The sequence below is a fragment of the Bos mutus genome, chromosome 12, assembly GCF_027580195.1.
Source record: "Bos mutus isolate GX-2022 chromosome 12, NWIPB_WYAK_1.1, whole genome shotgun sequence".
NCBI classification, from domain to species: Eukaryota; Metazoa; Chordata; class Mammalia; order Artiodactyla; family Bovidae; genus Bos; species Bos mutus.
Window position 1 is genome coordinate 16,094,707 of NC_091628.1, and position 15,866 is coordinate 16,110,572.

Consider the following 15,866-nt stretch of genomic DNA (forward strand, 5'->3'; position numbering starts at 1 on the left):
ATGGCTCTCCTTCCCAGTATTCTTGGCTGGAGAATTCTATGGACAGAAGAGCCTGGAGGACCACAGTCCATGGGGTCGCCAAGAGTCAAAGACGACTGAGTAACTAACACTTCCACTTTTCATACTATAGAGCAGGGTCACCAACCTCCGGATCACAGAGTAGAGCCAGGCCACACAGCAGGAGGCGAGCGGCAGGCAGGCTAGTGAAATTTCATCTGTATGTACAGCTGCTCCCCATTACTCGCATTACAGCCTAAGCTCCACCTCCTGTCAGATCAGCAGCGGCATAACAGGCTTGAATCACCCCAAAACTATCCCCACCCACCGATCCCTGGTGCCAAAAAGGTTGGGGACCACTGCCTTAGAGTATAGCAATCTGTAACATTTGCTAATGCATGAGCTCTGTAACCATATAATATTCTCTTAAAGGGCAGGGCCCTACCCAGTGCTTCTTTCAGTGCCCATCAAACACAGTATTTTACACATAATAACTCAACAAACACTTGTTGAGTTATCAAACAGCAGTCCAAAAATAACTCAAAATCACATTAAATCTATTTACAGATCATGATAAATACCCTCTCACTTCTCCAATCACCAATCAAGGAGCTTTCCTTAAAAATTTCCCCTTGAGAAGAAAAAGGAATCCTAAGAATATTCAAAAGCAGAGACATTACTTTGCCAACAAAGGTCCATCTAGTCAAGGCTATGGTTTTTCCTGTGGTCATGTATGGATGTGAGAGTTGGACTGTGAAGAAGGCTGAGTGCCAAATAATTGATGCTTTTGAACTGTGGTGTTGGAGAAGACTCTTGAGAGTCCCTTGGACTGCAAAGAGATCCAACCAGTCCATTCTGAAGATCAGCCCTGGGATTTCTCTGGAAGGAATGATGCTAAAGCTGAAACTCCAGTACTTTGGCCACCTCATGCGAAGAGTTGACTCATTGGAAAAGACTCTGATGCTGGGAGGGATTGTGGGCAGGAGGAGAAGGGGACGACAGAGGATGAGATGGCTGGATGGCATCCCTGACTCAATGGACATGAGTCTGAGTGAACTCCGGGAGTTGGTGATGGACAGGGAGGCCTGGCGTGCTGCGATTCATGGGGTCACAAAAAGTCAGACACGACTGAGCGACTGAACTGAACTGAAGTATCAAGTATGTTTCTGTTCTAAAGGAGTTATTTTTAGCAACTGCAAAGAACTTTACATTTGTCATCAGGAATTGCTAGCCCCTAACATGGCTATAGTTTATTCTGTTAAGAGAACCAGGACAAAACAAGTCAATGAGAAATAAACCACTACATAAAGATCAGAACTTGGGCAAGAACTGGAATGTTGCCACAGCACCTCCATTGACTAGAGAGCATCTGGGGTGATGATTTGCTCAAACCTAATCACAATCCATCAAGAACCTTTGCATCCTCATCTTTTGTCATCTTACCCAAGCATAGAATATCTGTGACTAAAGAGTGGTTGAGGGACTAGCAGGCTGTGTGAGTCCTCTTTGAACTCACTGTACCATCCACTGCATTCCACAAAAGGAGGGATGGTCTTGCCTCAATGCTGAAATTGGAGTTGCTTTTAATAGGACCAAATCCCTGCAAGTAAGGGAGGTCAGTGTAAAAGCAATTCCCAATGCTAATATCAGATCAGTAAGTACTGTGCTAAGACTTGACCTGTGGCAGGCTTGCCATAGAAAACTAGTCACCACAAACAGACCATTAATTTCAGAAAGTCTTGTCCTTGGCTTCATATGCAGGTCAGGTCAAGGTGGACTGGTTCCCTCCTGACATCCCAAGAGCTTGTCTGACGCTTTCCTAGGTAGCCCCTCTGCTGGACAGAAGTTCATGTCCTCAGAGGAAGGCTCAGTCCTTCACAATCTCTCAATGAACCCTGGCCCAGGGTGACTCTCAAAAGAGTTAGATCAAGATAGAAAACATCTGTCCCCCTTCGTACTCTATGGGAGAATAGTTTCCCCCACAGTTTTCGATTCTTGAACTAAGTATTATTTTACTTATGAAATGCTAACAAAAGATGAATTAAGCAGCACTTACCAGCTCCTCGTGGTCTTTGCTTCTGCTTCGGCTGTAGGAATATGGAAACACTATCTTCTGGGAGTAGGAATGCATGCTGATGTAAGCTTTAATGTGCTTGATATTTCTTCTCAAGAAATCAGCCACCGCCTTCACTTCTGGTTCCGACTCAGGGTAAGTTCCACAGTAGATTTCTGAGCACGAGGAACTTGAGGCACCCTCTCCTGGAGTGAAATCGATGGAGTGGAATTATAAGGGGCTACATGTCCTATTGGCAACCCACTCCAGAACCCCTGCCTGGAAAATCCCACGGACAGAGGAGTGTGGTAGACTACAGTCCATGGGGTCGCAAAGAGTCGGACACGACTGAGCAACTTTCACACATCCTATTTATGATCTCCCTGGCAGTGTATTCTCCTAATATCTAGGGAGTAACATTTTTAGATAAACAGATTTAGTTGAGCGCTCTAAACATGTTTGTGACAATGTCATCGATGATCTGTACTCCCAATGCAGGGGGACTGGAGTTCAGTCCCTGGTCAGGGAACTAGATCCCACAAGCAGCAACTAAGAGTTCACATACTGAAACTAAAAAAAAGGAAAAACAAAGAAACCACATACCACAGTGAAGACTGAAGATCCTTCATGAGACAACGAAGACCCAGTGCAGCCAAATAAATAAATAATTATTTTTTAAAATGTTGTCTGTGTTTATTTTGAATTCAAAATTTATATGCCCTCATAGCAAACAATCCACCAGTTATGGCCTATCTTGCTATCTTGCAGCTATGTTGCAGCCTCAAGAAAGTGGCTGTGAGAATGTCAGAAATGCCACCTCTGCCTCTGAATGTGTGGTTACATGAGAAAGATCTCTAATCATTGTAAGGTTGGTTTTTCTGAAGTGTATAGTTTGGTTGTTCTTGTGCTCAGTTGAGTCAGACTCTTTGAGACACTTTGGACTATAAGCTCCTCTGTCCATGGGATTTTTCACGCAAGAATACTGGAGTGGATTGCCTTTTCCTTCTCCAGGGGATCTTCCCGACCCAGGGATCGAACCTACTATGTGTCTTGCGTCTCCTGCGCTGCAGGCAAATTCCTTATTGCTGAGCCACGGGGAAAGCCAGATATGTGTAGTTTAAAGATCACCCACAATATAGCCCACAATAGAAAAGTCTCATTTGGGAACTCAGGTCTGCTTTCAGTGCTTCTTCTAACCTGCTAAAAAGATTAGTAAATAAAATGGGATGGCAATATTTGGTGCCAGAATAATGCACGTCTATTCCTTTGAGAAATTAGAGTAAACGTCATTTTAGATGGCAGCCTGACTCTTAACACTTTTCTGTACCTAAGTCAAGGGTTGGGGCCCAGGGAGCCACCTCTGTCCCCAAAGATTATCTCTTCTAGAAACAGTTTATTAGCCTCAAATTGCCTCCTTCACTTGTGTTCTGCCAATCAGAATCCTCCACCGATAGCTTGAAGTGGAAATGCAGTTTCTAGTTTTAAGCTGCTCTCTTGAAAACAAAGAAGATAACAATAACAGTGCCAGCTGGCTTGCAAAGAACACAAGTTGTATGTCAGGAACTCTGCTAAAACTTATAGGGATATCTCATTCAATCTTCACAGCAAATCTATGAAGCAAAGGCTGTTATTTTAGGAGATGCAAATTGGGCATTAGGGGTGGTGACCATTGTTTACAGTAGATGCTATGGAGCATACTGTTAATCAGCTTATCACTTGATTTCAATCTTGGCATTGCTATTTAATAGTTATCTGGCTTGGGTGATTTTTTTTTTTTTAACCTATGAGTCAAAAGTTGTCCAAATTAGTCTTTATAGAAAAGAATAATGGTAATTAAAGATGAGGCCTTAAATTGAACACCACTTTTAGACTTTCATTATAAGGACTGTCAGGAATTTCCATTCTATGTAACATCAAGAGAACTTACTTAGCCCCACAGGAAATCTGACTGCCCATATGTTCTCTGGCTTTCTGAAGCAGCCAAGCAAGACAAATTCTTTTAATTCAATGGATGCTTTACGTTTAAAAAAAAAAAAAAAAAAGCCACTTTTGGCACAACATGGGTATTTGGCACCATCAACTTCTAACAAGTTAGAACTTTTCATTTCAAATATATATTTTTTGGTTTTATTTTTAAAATGCCATTTACTCCATAAGGCACTGCTAATTGTTAAGACTCAACAGTAACAAGAACAAAAAAAATTCTAATCTTCTATTTTGGCCATTAAGCTGTTTATCCCTCACTTGTATTTCCATCAGTCTTCTAGTTCAGTTCAGTTTAGTTCAGTCGCTCAGTTGTGTCTGACTCTTTGTGACCCCATGAACCGCAGCACGCCAGGCCTTCCTGTCCATCACCAACTCCTGGAGTCTACCCAAACCCATGTCCATTGAGACGGTGATGCCATGCAACCATCTCATCCTCTGTCATCCCCTTCTCCTCCAGCCCTCAATATTTCCCAGTGTCACAGTCTTTTCAAATAGGTGAGAAAGAGTAGAATTCTTGTACATGCCCTAAGAGGCAAAGCGATATTGATTTTTTACAAACCTATCTATACTTTAATTTCTTTTATCTATTAAATGGAAAAATCATAAAATGCTTTGCGCAGTGCCTGGTATATACGGAGTGTTCAGTAACTGTTGTTTATCATCATTGTCGTCATCATCACATGGATTGGGACACAGAGCAGGCCAGTGTGCATTGCAGAGATGAGATGAGCAGAGAAAGGACCCACTGAGTCCCCTAAGGTGCTCCAGGCCCAGTTTCAGTCTGTTTCCAAAGTCTGCCTGAATCCTGGTCCTTGGGTTCCATGGGCTACTCCATTATCCTTACAGAGTCTGCCTTTCTTACTTAAGCTTGCTTCATTTTCTTCCTTTTATTGCAACAGAAACAAACTTAATGTTTGTTAAACATTCCGCCCCCCCAACCCAGCACCCAAGGAAATGTTGTGCTCAGGTCTTTCCATATATTTTTGTTAGTTTTTAATAAATAATGTCATTGGACAAACCATATTTGATAGTTTAGTTACCTTTGAATACTTTTATTTAACCCCATAGGTACAAGTTTATCATTTCAAATGTAATCAACATAAAAATTACTTGTGAGATATTTTGTGTTACTTTTTCATTCAAAGAGTCTGGTGTATATTTCACCTTCATTGCATGTCTCAGTTTGGACAAGCCACATTTCCAGTGTTCCATGGCCACATGTGGCTAGAGGCTACTGTAATGAACAGTGTCACCTCAGATTCTCATTTTATGACTGTCATTCTAGAGATTTCAAACTTTTGTTCGAAAGAGTCATCTAGAGTCAATCTGTTTTTCAGATTCTTTTTTGCCTTTAAATAGGGATGTTAATATGGACAAGCCACTGCATCGCTCTCAGCCCAAATGCTTCATCTGTACCAAGAGGTGCTTGGTCTTCCAGGTCCCTTCATGTTCAATCATTCTTTGATCTATAAAAAGTGGGATCAAAAAATACCTGGAACAGCAAACTCATTGATACAAAAAGTCAGTTAGAAACCACCAGGGGCTCCTATGGGTAGAGAACAAGAAGCTATTGCTTAACTGTTTTAGAATTTCTGTCTGGGATGATTAAAAATTTGGGGAATGGATGTTGGTCATGGTTGCAAAAGATTGGGAATGCAGTCAAAGTCACTAAACTATAGTTTTTAATGGTAGAAGTGGCAAAATTTTATGTTATATATGTTTTACTATGATTAGAAAAATTAAAAGACCATATGGTCTCTAGGAAAAGAAATGAAATACTTTCTATCTCACACCAGTTGCAAAACCTTGTAGTTTAACTTCACGTTTCAAAAAACTTGTTAAAAGAAGTTTGAGACCAGAGGTCCTCACAAATACCCCCTGTTGGAGACTGAATTCTTCTTTCCCCTGTATGTGTGCTAAATCGCTTCAATCATGTCAGACTCTGTGACCCTATAGACTGTGGCCCACCAGGCTCTTCTGTCCATGGGATTCTCTAGTCAAGAATACTGGAGTGGGTAGTCATGCCCCCCTCTGGGGGATCTTCGTGACCCAGGGATCAAACCCAAGTCTCTCACTACTCCTGCTTTGGCAGGCAGGTTCTGTACCACTAGCACCGCCCGGGAAGCCCCACTCTACCCCCAATTCCTGTGCTGAAGCCATAAGACATCATGTGTTATATCTGGAGATAGGGCCTTAAAGGAGGTGATAAAGTCATAAAGTAAGGCCCTGATCCACTATACCTGGTGTCCTTATAAGAAGAAAGGAACACCAGGGCTGTATGCACACAGTGAAAAGGCTGTGTAAGGACACAGCAGGAATGCAGCCATCTGCACACCACGGAGAGAAGCCGCAAGAGAAACCCACCCTGCTGATAACCTTGATCTTGGACTTACAACCCCCAGAACTACAAGAAATACATTTCTCTTGTTTGAGCCTTCCACCCTGTAATATTTTGTTATGGCAGCCCAAGCAGACTAAGATATCCCTACCTCTATTTCCATACTCCAAGGCCAAATTTGCCTGTTACTCCGGGTGTTTCTTGACTTCCTACTTTTGCATTCCAGTCCCCTATAATGAAAAGGACATCTTTTTTGGGTGTTAGTTCTAAAAGGTCTTGTAGGTCTTCATAGAACCATTCAACTTCAGCTTCGTCAGCGTTGCTGGTTGGGGCATAGGCTTGGATTACTGTGATATTGAATGGTTTGCCTTGGAAAGGAACAGAGATCATTCTGTCGTTTTTGAGATTGCATCCAAGTACTGCATTTCAGACTCTTTTGTTGACCATGATGGCTACTCCATTTCTTCTGAGGGATTCCAGCCCGCAGTAGTAGATATAATGGTCACCTGAATTAAATTCACCCATTCCGGTCCATTTTAGTTTGCTAATTCCTAGAATGTTGACATTCACTCTTGCCATCTCCTGTTTGACCACTTCCAATTTGCCTTGATTCATGGACCTTACATTCCAGGTTCCTATGCAATATTGCTCTTTACAGCATCGGACCTTGCTTCTATCACCGGTCACATCCACAACTGAGTATTGTTTTTGCTTTCCCTCCATCCCTTCATTCTTTTCTGGAGTTATTTCTCTGCTGATCTCTAGTAGCATATTGGGCACTTACTGACCTGGGGAGTTCCTCTTTCAGTATCCTATCATTTTGCCTTTTCATACTGTTCATCGAGTTCTCAAGGAAAAAATACTGAAGTGGTTTGCCATTACCTTCTCCAATGGGCCACATTCTGTCAGACCTCTCCACCATGACCCATCCGTCTTGGGTGGCCCCACATGGCATGGCTTAGTTTCACTGAGTTAGACAAGGCTGTGGTCTGTGTAATCAGATTGGCTATATTGTCACCCTGCTTATTTAACTTCTATGCAGAGTACATCATGAGAAATTCTGGGCTGGAAGAAGCACAAGCTGGAATCAAGATTGCTGGGAGAAATATCAATAACCTCAGATATGCAGAAGACACCACCCTTATGGCAGAAAGTGAAGAGGAACTAAAAAGCCTCTTGATGAAAGTGAAAGAGGAGAGTGAAAAAGTTGGCTTAAAGCTCAACATTCAGAAAACTAAAATCATGGCATCTGGTCCCATCACTTCATGGCAAATAGATGGGGAAACAGTGTCAGACTTTATTTTCTTGGGCTCCAAAATCACTGCAGATGGTGACTGCAGCCATGAAATTAAAAGACGCTTACTCCTTGGAAGGAAAGTTATGACCAACCTAGACTCCATATTCAAAAGCAGAGACATTACTTTGGCAACAAAGGTTCGTCTAGTCAAGGCTATGGTTTTTCCAGTAGTCATGTATGGATGTGAGAGTTGGACTGTGAAGAAAGCTGAGCACCGAAGAATTGATGCTTTTGAACTAGAGAAGACTCTTGAGAGTCCCTTGGACTGCAAGGAGATCCAACCAGTCCATTCTAAAGGAGATACGTCCTGGGTGTTCACTGGAAGGACTGATGCTAAAGCTGAAACTCCAGTACTTTGGCCACCTCATGCAAAGAGTTGACTCATTGGAAAAGACTCTGATGCTGTGAGGGATTGGGGGCAGGAGGAGAAGGAGACGACAGAGGATGAGATGGCTGGATGGCATCACTGACTCAATGGACACGAGTTCAGGTAAACTCTGGGAGTTTGTGATGGATAGGGAGGCCTGGCATGCTGCGATTCATGGGGTCACAAAGAGTCGGACACGACCAAGTGAATGAACTGACTGACTGAACTGACCTCTTTTTCCAGCTCACACATACACACAATTTTAATGCAGAGGAAAGGTAAAATGAACATAAAATGAGTAAGTAGGCTTTGCAGGACAGTGATGGAGACATAGATATAGACAACAGACTTTAGGACACGATTGGGGTAGGAGGAGGGAGAGGGTGGGATGTATGGAGAGAGTAGCTTGGAAACCTACATTATCATATGCGAAATAGATAGCTCATGGGAATTTGCTGTATGACTCAGGGAACTCACAACGGGGCTCTGTAACAACCTAGAGGGGTGGGATGGGGAGGAAGGTGGGAGGGAGGTTCAAGAGGGAGGGGACATATATACCTGTGGCTGATTCATGTTGTTGTTTCACAGAAACCAACACAATACTGTTAAGCAACTATCCTTCAGTTAAATATAAAAAAGAATAAAAAATTTAAAAAAATAATAAATAGGCTTGATATTATCATTTCCTGTTCCTAAGTGAGGTGCTGTTTCAGATTCTTTACAAAGTATTATAAAGGCTGCTGCTGCTGCTGCTAAGTCACTTTAGTCAAGTCCGACTCTGTGCAACCCCATAGATGGCAGCCCACCAGGCTCCGCCATCCCTGGGATTCTCCAGGCAAGAACACTGGAGTGGGTTGCCATTTCCTTCTCCAATGCATGAAAGTGAAAAGTGAAAGTGAAGTCGCTCAGTTGTGTCCGACTCTTAGCGACCCCATGGACTGCAGCCCACCAGGCTCCTCCATCCATGGGATTTTCCAGGCAAGAGTACTGGAGTGGGGTGCCATCGCCTTCTCCAATTATAAAGACACATTCTATTAATAGTTGTAGGGACAAGGAAGAGATAAAATTTCATTCTTTTTTTCTCACTGTCTTGCTCATAAAGTACTGAAGAGATTCTGGGGCACTCAGCAAAAAAAAAAAAAAAGAGTTCCTTACTGTTTTTTTTTTATTTGGAAATCTCTCTTATGTATAATATATTACTGCTGCTTCTGTTCCTGCTTTTAACTCTTGTGACATATAATAATACAACCGCAGGCCTAATCAGGGGTCTGAGATATTTTTTGATGACAATAACAGAAGATATTTTGACTACTTGGTTATTCAAATTAGGTAACATTAATTTCACCATAAAAAACATTAGGTAAAATAGAGTAGTAAAAAACAAACAAACAAAAAAAGCTTGCAGATAAAAGGAGTTTCAAAAAGGAACTTATATCTGAAGAGTGATTGTCAGACTCAGAAGAATTTCAGCAAATTTGAAGCCAGGCAGCCTGGCTTTATATCTTAGCTCTGCCGCCTCCTAGCTCTGTGCTCTTGAGCAAGGGACTTAACCTTTTCAAGTCTGGGTTTCTTCATCAATGATGTGTAGATAATGAAACCCAGGGGATGAAGTATATAAACTACTCACCACTTAGCAACTGTCAGCTCTGTTTATTCAGAGGCCTTTGATAATTAGCTGCTGCTTCTCTGACTCCCTCCCCAGTTATTACTGCCCATGGGGGTCTTTATGCTTCGGTGGGCACTTTTATTGGACAATCTTAATGATGGCTTTTACAAAGAAACCACTAAATGATTCCCTTGAGCCTGAGGCAGGATCAGCTATTATTTCCTGTGTTTTCTTACTATGTCTGTGGCTTTCTTAGAATGCACAGACTCATTTGAATAACTTTCTGAGACCTGCTCTACGTGCCAGGTACCGAGCTAGGTAATGGATAATCGTCCTTACCCTCATGGAGTTTCTGACTGAAGAGGGAAGAGGAAATCAAGAAAAAAGTACTCTATTGTGAAGTTTTTGTATCTATTAGGTTGGCCAAAAAGTTCATTCAGGTTTGTCCTTAAGCTCTTACTGGAATGAAGGTTTTGGCCAACCCGATACATTGTGACAATGATGAAATTATGAGTTTTCACCTGGGCTTCCCAGGCGGCACTAGTGGTAAAGAACCCACCTGTCAATGCAGGAGACATAAAAGACATGGGTTCAATCCCTGAGTCCGGAAGATCCCCTGGAAGAGGAAATGGCAACCCACTCCAGGATGCTTTCCTGGAGAATCCCATGGACAGAGGAGCCTGGTGGGCTACAGTCCGTGAGGTTGCAGAGAGTCAGACACGACTGAAGCAGCTTAGCAGGCAGCACTTCTTTTCTAAAGGAAATACAGAGGATCATGTGGCTATGACTGCGTACGGTAAAGGAATGGGAAGAAGAGGCTATTTGCGTGGCTTCAACAGCTTTGCTCCCTCTATGGTGTCCTCATAGAGCCACATGCTCCCACTTTCAAAAATATAGATGACTCCAGCTCATTGTTTAGCTTTGTAGTTGTTTCCCAAATGTAGCAACTATGAAATATCCTTGGAGGGTGGGCGAACTAACACCTACCTCCCTGAGAGCAGACAATATCCTTGAAAGCCCAAGTCAGTGTTCACTGAGTACTGTAACTCATTTGAATCAAGGAACAAGGAATTCCTACTGTGCTGAACACAAGTTTCTGTTTATGATATTCATGAAAGAAAGAACTTAAGAAAGTGAATGGTAAGAGGGAACACAAAATGTTTGGGGACTTCCCTGGCCATCCAATGGTTAGGACTCTGCACTTCCACTGCAGGGGGTACAGGTCTGATCCCTAGTCCTCGTCGGGAAAACTAAGATTTCACAAGCCAAACAAACAAACAAAGGTTTTGCAACACTATAGAAGTAAATATTTTCCTAAACAATTGAAAACGAGAGGTACCTATCCAGCTCTTGTCTTTGATATCCCCATAATGAAAGCTATTTGTTTATGAAAGTAGGAAATTTAGCGGTCAATCCCTTATGATTCTAGAGAAAAAGAATTTTAGAACTTTGAAGCTAGAAAGAACCTTACAGAACTGGTCCAACTGGCTTCTTTTAAAGACATGGCTATTAAAACAGGGAGCACAGGTTAAGGATGTTCTGCTGATTTTAGCCAACCTTCACATCATTGCATTAAGCAAAAAGTTTCTTATTTCAATTATTTCCTGATTCAGATAGTCCTCCCCTCTAATTAGCTTGAATTAATGGTAGGCTGTAGTCCATGGGGTTGCAAAGAGTCGGACACAACTGAGTGACTTCACTTTCACTTTTCACTTTCATGCATTGGAGAAGGAAATGGCAACCCACTCTAGTGTTCTTGCCTGGAGAATCCCAGGGATGGGGGAATCCGGTGGGCTTCTGTCTCTGGGGTCGCACAGAGTCGAACACGACTAAAGTGACTTAGCAGCAGCAGCAGCAGCAATGGGTTTTTAGGAATATTGCCTTTTAAATGAAGAGATGTTGCTAGAGTTTAAGCAAACAACCTACCACACCAGTGTTTGGAGGCAAAGTTCCTGTTCAGGTCTGTTCCGACACAAGCATTTTTTTCATGTAAAGAACGATTCTTTCTCCACATTCGATCCTAAATAAACAAAACACAGATTACCAGAGCACCCATGTTTGTGGTTTAGAAAAGACGCCACTTTTGATGACAAAGTGGCCAGCGTTGTGTTTCTCTCCTTTAACCCCATCTCTTCACCGGTCACTGTCTTCACAGTACTTCTTGCATGGCCCCTGTTCTATTCAGGTCTTAATTGGGTTCACTCAAACTTGAATCAAATGAAATGGTGATATTTGATGAGCTTTGACCTACCAAAAAAAAAAAAAATGTCAGCTGGTTTTTGTAGGCTGCTTACTGGCCTTCTTGTTAGGTCTCGTTCCCTTTAATTTTATGCATTGCCATTTTCTATCTTCTGTCGTTCTAAGAAAAGTAAAATAACTTGGTGTTTCAACTCAAAACTATGAGTCATGAGTTTCTTTTTTTTTTAATTGAAATGTATTTGACATACAACATTGTATAAATTAAAGATGTTCAACATGTTCATTTGATTTATTTACATATTATGATTACTACTATTGGGATAATTAGCACTTCTAACCTGTCACATTAATTCTCTCTTTTTTGTGGTGAAAACGATTAAGATCAAGTCTTTTAGCAAGTTTGATGATGATAATACAATGTTGTTGAATCATGAGTTTCAGCGCTCTTTTTAGATTGAATCCAACATTCACTTAAAACCTACAGGAAGCAGAGATGTGAAAATACCTCTAGTTTGGTGGTGCCTGTGATTGTAGTGATTCAACTCCGGTTTCTAAATGTAAAGCAAAAATAGCCCATTGGGTTCTTGGAGTAATCTGGGAATTTAGTCTTGTAAACAGTTGCATAGACTTTGTTTGAGTTCCGGGTTGGGATGCCATGGCACCCTTCCCCCTATTCCACCAACCCTTCTGCCCAGCCTCCCGGATGCCATGGCACCCTTCCCCTATTCCACCGACCCTTCTGCCCAGCCTCCCGGTCTGTTTCCAACCCCAGGCCTGTGAGTCTGGCAGCAACAGTTGCTCTGAGGAAACTGGGTTCTCATACTTCAGGAGTTAGTTGGCAGAGTTAAGATACAAAGGACGGTTGCAGAGTAAGACTATCTAAAGCGTGGCTGAACTCCACTGGGAGTCCAGTGAAGGCATACATTTATTGTAATAGCAATCTATAAATGTGACCATTTATTGAACTCCAATTTTATGTTAGATACTATACAAGGTATTTCCCATTTACTTAGTTCAGGGTTTGCTCATTCCTACCTAAAAACTTTTGTTCACAGTATTCAGCTTCCCTGAGATTTTTCATCAATCTCCTTCACCATTCCCGTCTCTTCTGCTTAAATTAACCACTACATAAAATAATTCCTGTATAATTCCTTATGTTTCTAATCACAGCAATTATGCCCATTCCCCTGAGTGTTCAAATGTGCTATTCAAGTATGTTTTTCATATATGTTTGACTGTTTTTATAATTAAAAATTTTTTTAATAAAAAATTATTATTAGAGTTTAGTTCTTTACAATGTACTCTTTTTCTTTTTTTTTTACACACAAGAATTAATTTATTTCAACCAACATTCACAAGTCAGGAAATTGAAGTTTTTATATGCCTGCACTTGGACACACACACACCTATTAATAAACTCAAGCAAGAAGTTTGCAGAAGTGTACAGGCCAGAGTTTTATGTGCTCCTCATTAAAGTAGAAAGGGCCGTACTTCATATTGCTTGAGTAATTTTACGTGAATCATGATGCTGTTGGATTAAAACGGTTTCCAGTGTAGACAAGACTGACCAATATACTCCTACATATGTTCATGATTGAGTTAAAGCGTACTAGGATTAAATTTGCACATTGATTAGCGTGCAATTCTGTTCTGATGCACATTCCATTAGAATGCCGTTCTAATTCTTGCAATTCATGATTTTTATAAATCAAAATACCATCCAAACAACTAGTAAGAATGAACGGATGGGGGCACCATGTATCAAGGCGGCTAACATCAAAAAAGAGATAAAACCAGACCTGCGCCACTCTTGCTGGGAAAACACCCCATTACAATGAAGTAGCCTTGCCAAAAAAGCCAAACCTACATCTTATTAATCTTCCAGAATCCAAATATCAAGTTTCAGAAAATACAGAGGACAAAGGAATGTGTTAAACTACAACACGGCAACACGATGAGTAAATCCAGGCAGGAAACTCTCTTCTTCAGTGAAACAAGTTGCAGGGAAATAGAGAAAAAGAGATATGGGGAGAGAATCTATGGATTAAAATAAAAATAAAGGTTATAAAGCAATCACAATATATCAACCTTATTTGGATCCTGCACCAAGGAAATGAACATTTTTAAAAAGCTGTGGTATGATAGGAAATTTAAATACTGATTAGAAATTTTATGATAGTAAATAATTATTGTTCACTTTTAGGTATAATTGTATTGCTATTTTTTAAAACCTCAGTTAGATGCATCCTGAAATATTCATTGATGAAATGATATCTGAGATTTGCTTCAAAAGGATATGGGTAAGATAGAAGGGAGTTGGGGATACAGGTGAAAAAAGATTGGCCATGAATTGATTGGCTGTGTGATAAGCACATCAGAGTTTACCATACAATTATTTCCACTCATATATGTTTGAACTTTCCCATAATGAATTAAACAATTTTTTTTCATAATAAAACCATTATGCTGGGATCCAGGATTCTATGAATAATTCTGTCTGTGTATCCTGTATGCTCTAAAGGAGTGTGTTTTGTTTTCTTTGCCTTCACCTACCTTTTTCCATGTGTAGTCATAACCATCCACATTAACCACTGGCATAATATAGAAATCCATGTGCTTCAGAAGATTGGTATGCATCTTTTCTTTCCCGTAGTAATAAGTTACCTACGGATTAAACCAAGTATATTTGATAACGTATCATTTACCTCCTTCTAAACTTAGACTGTTTCTTTTTTTTAATTGAGATATAATTGACACATAATCCTGGAACAACACAGGTTTGAACTGTGTGGGTCCACTTGTAGACTTTTTTTTCAATATTAAGTACTAGAGAACTACACGATCTGCAGTTCATTGAATTCACATAGGCAGAACTGTGCACAGATGGAGGGTCTACTTATAAACACACATAAACTTATGTGAGGATTTTTGAGTGTATGGAGGGTGGGTGCGCCTAACCACTGCATGTTTAAGGGTCAACTATATTAGGTTTAGGTGTATTACCTAATGATTCAATATTTGTATATATAGTGAAGGAATCACCGCAATAAGTCTAGTTAATATCCATCTAGCTAACATCCACTAAACTTGGTCTATGGTTTTTTTTTTTTAATTTGACATTTAGATTTGCAGATTTAACTTTCAGGAAGAGTCTTAATTTTTTGGAAAGTCTAGACTTAGGGTACTATGCTGACTACTACTACTACTAAGTCACTCAGTCGTGTCCGACTCTTAGCGACCCCATGGACTGCAGCCTACCAGGCTCCTCTGTCCATGGGATTTTCCAGGCAAGAGTACTGGAGTGGGGTGCCATTGCCTTCTCCGACTACGCTGACAAGTGATGGTGAATGTCCTGGACATGGGACAACTGGTCCTCCTATTTAATGGAGTCAGAAGACAGAACTGTATGTTTTCTAAAACTTCCTTCAAGAAACAGAATTCTTTATTAATACATAAAGCCCACCACAAAGATTTAAGGAAACAAAACCTAGATATATTTCTACTCTTTTTATAATAATCTGTATCAGTCACCACTTAAACTAACCTTGTCTCATTCCCAGACATGTCTAGATAATATTTTCTGCATTGTCTTATAAGTCGTGAGCTAAATGTTTGCTAGAATTGAGTGTATTTCCCAAGCATTCAGTCATTTGGCTTTAAAGTAGGTGGTAGCTTTTCCTAGGTACTGATTATGAGTTTCCTATCAGACATTATCTGACACTGCTCTTCTGTGCTTTAGATTCATACCCAGCTAGGGTCGCATATTTTCACATGATCCAAGGACATCCACATTCCAGTGACTAAGAAGTTAATCCCCAAATGACTGACTATAGATGCAGGAGAACCACAAAGACAAATTTCAGGTAGTTAAATGACTTCATCTGGTGACTTAGAGGTAAAGAACCTGCATGGCTAATGCAGGAGACGCAGGAGCGTTAGATGACTGGGCTGAGAAGATCCCCTGGAGAAGGGTATGGCAGCCTACTTTAGTATTCTTGCCTGGGAAATCACATGGACAGAAGA

At 40.9% G+C, this 15,866-nt stretch overlaps 1 protein-coding gene across 1 annotated transcript in view; it reads right to left on the reverse strand.

The window, feature by feature from the left end:
* The window catches only part of CPB2 (carboxypeptidase B2), a 58,546-nt gene that overhangs the window by 6,030 nt on the left and 36,650 nt on the right, over positions 1-15,866 (reverse strand). Inside the window, exons 7-9 of the mRNA XM_005896744.2 lie at positions 14,397-14,507; positions 11,571-11,664; positions 2,054-2,256 (exon numbers count right to left, since the gene is read on the reverse strand). Coding sequence (XP_005896806.1) covers positions 2,054-2,256; positions 11,571-11,664; positions 14,397-14,507 — 408 coding nt within the window. The remainder of the gene's footprint in view (positions 1-2,053; positions 2,257-11,570; positions 11,665-14,396; positions 14,508-15,866) is intronic.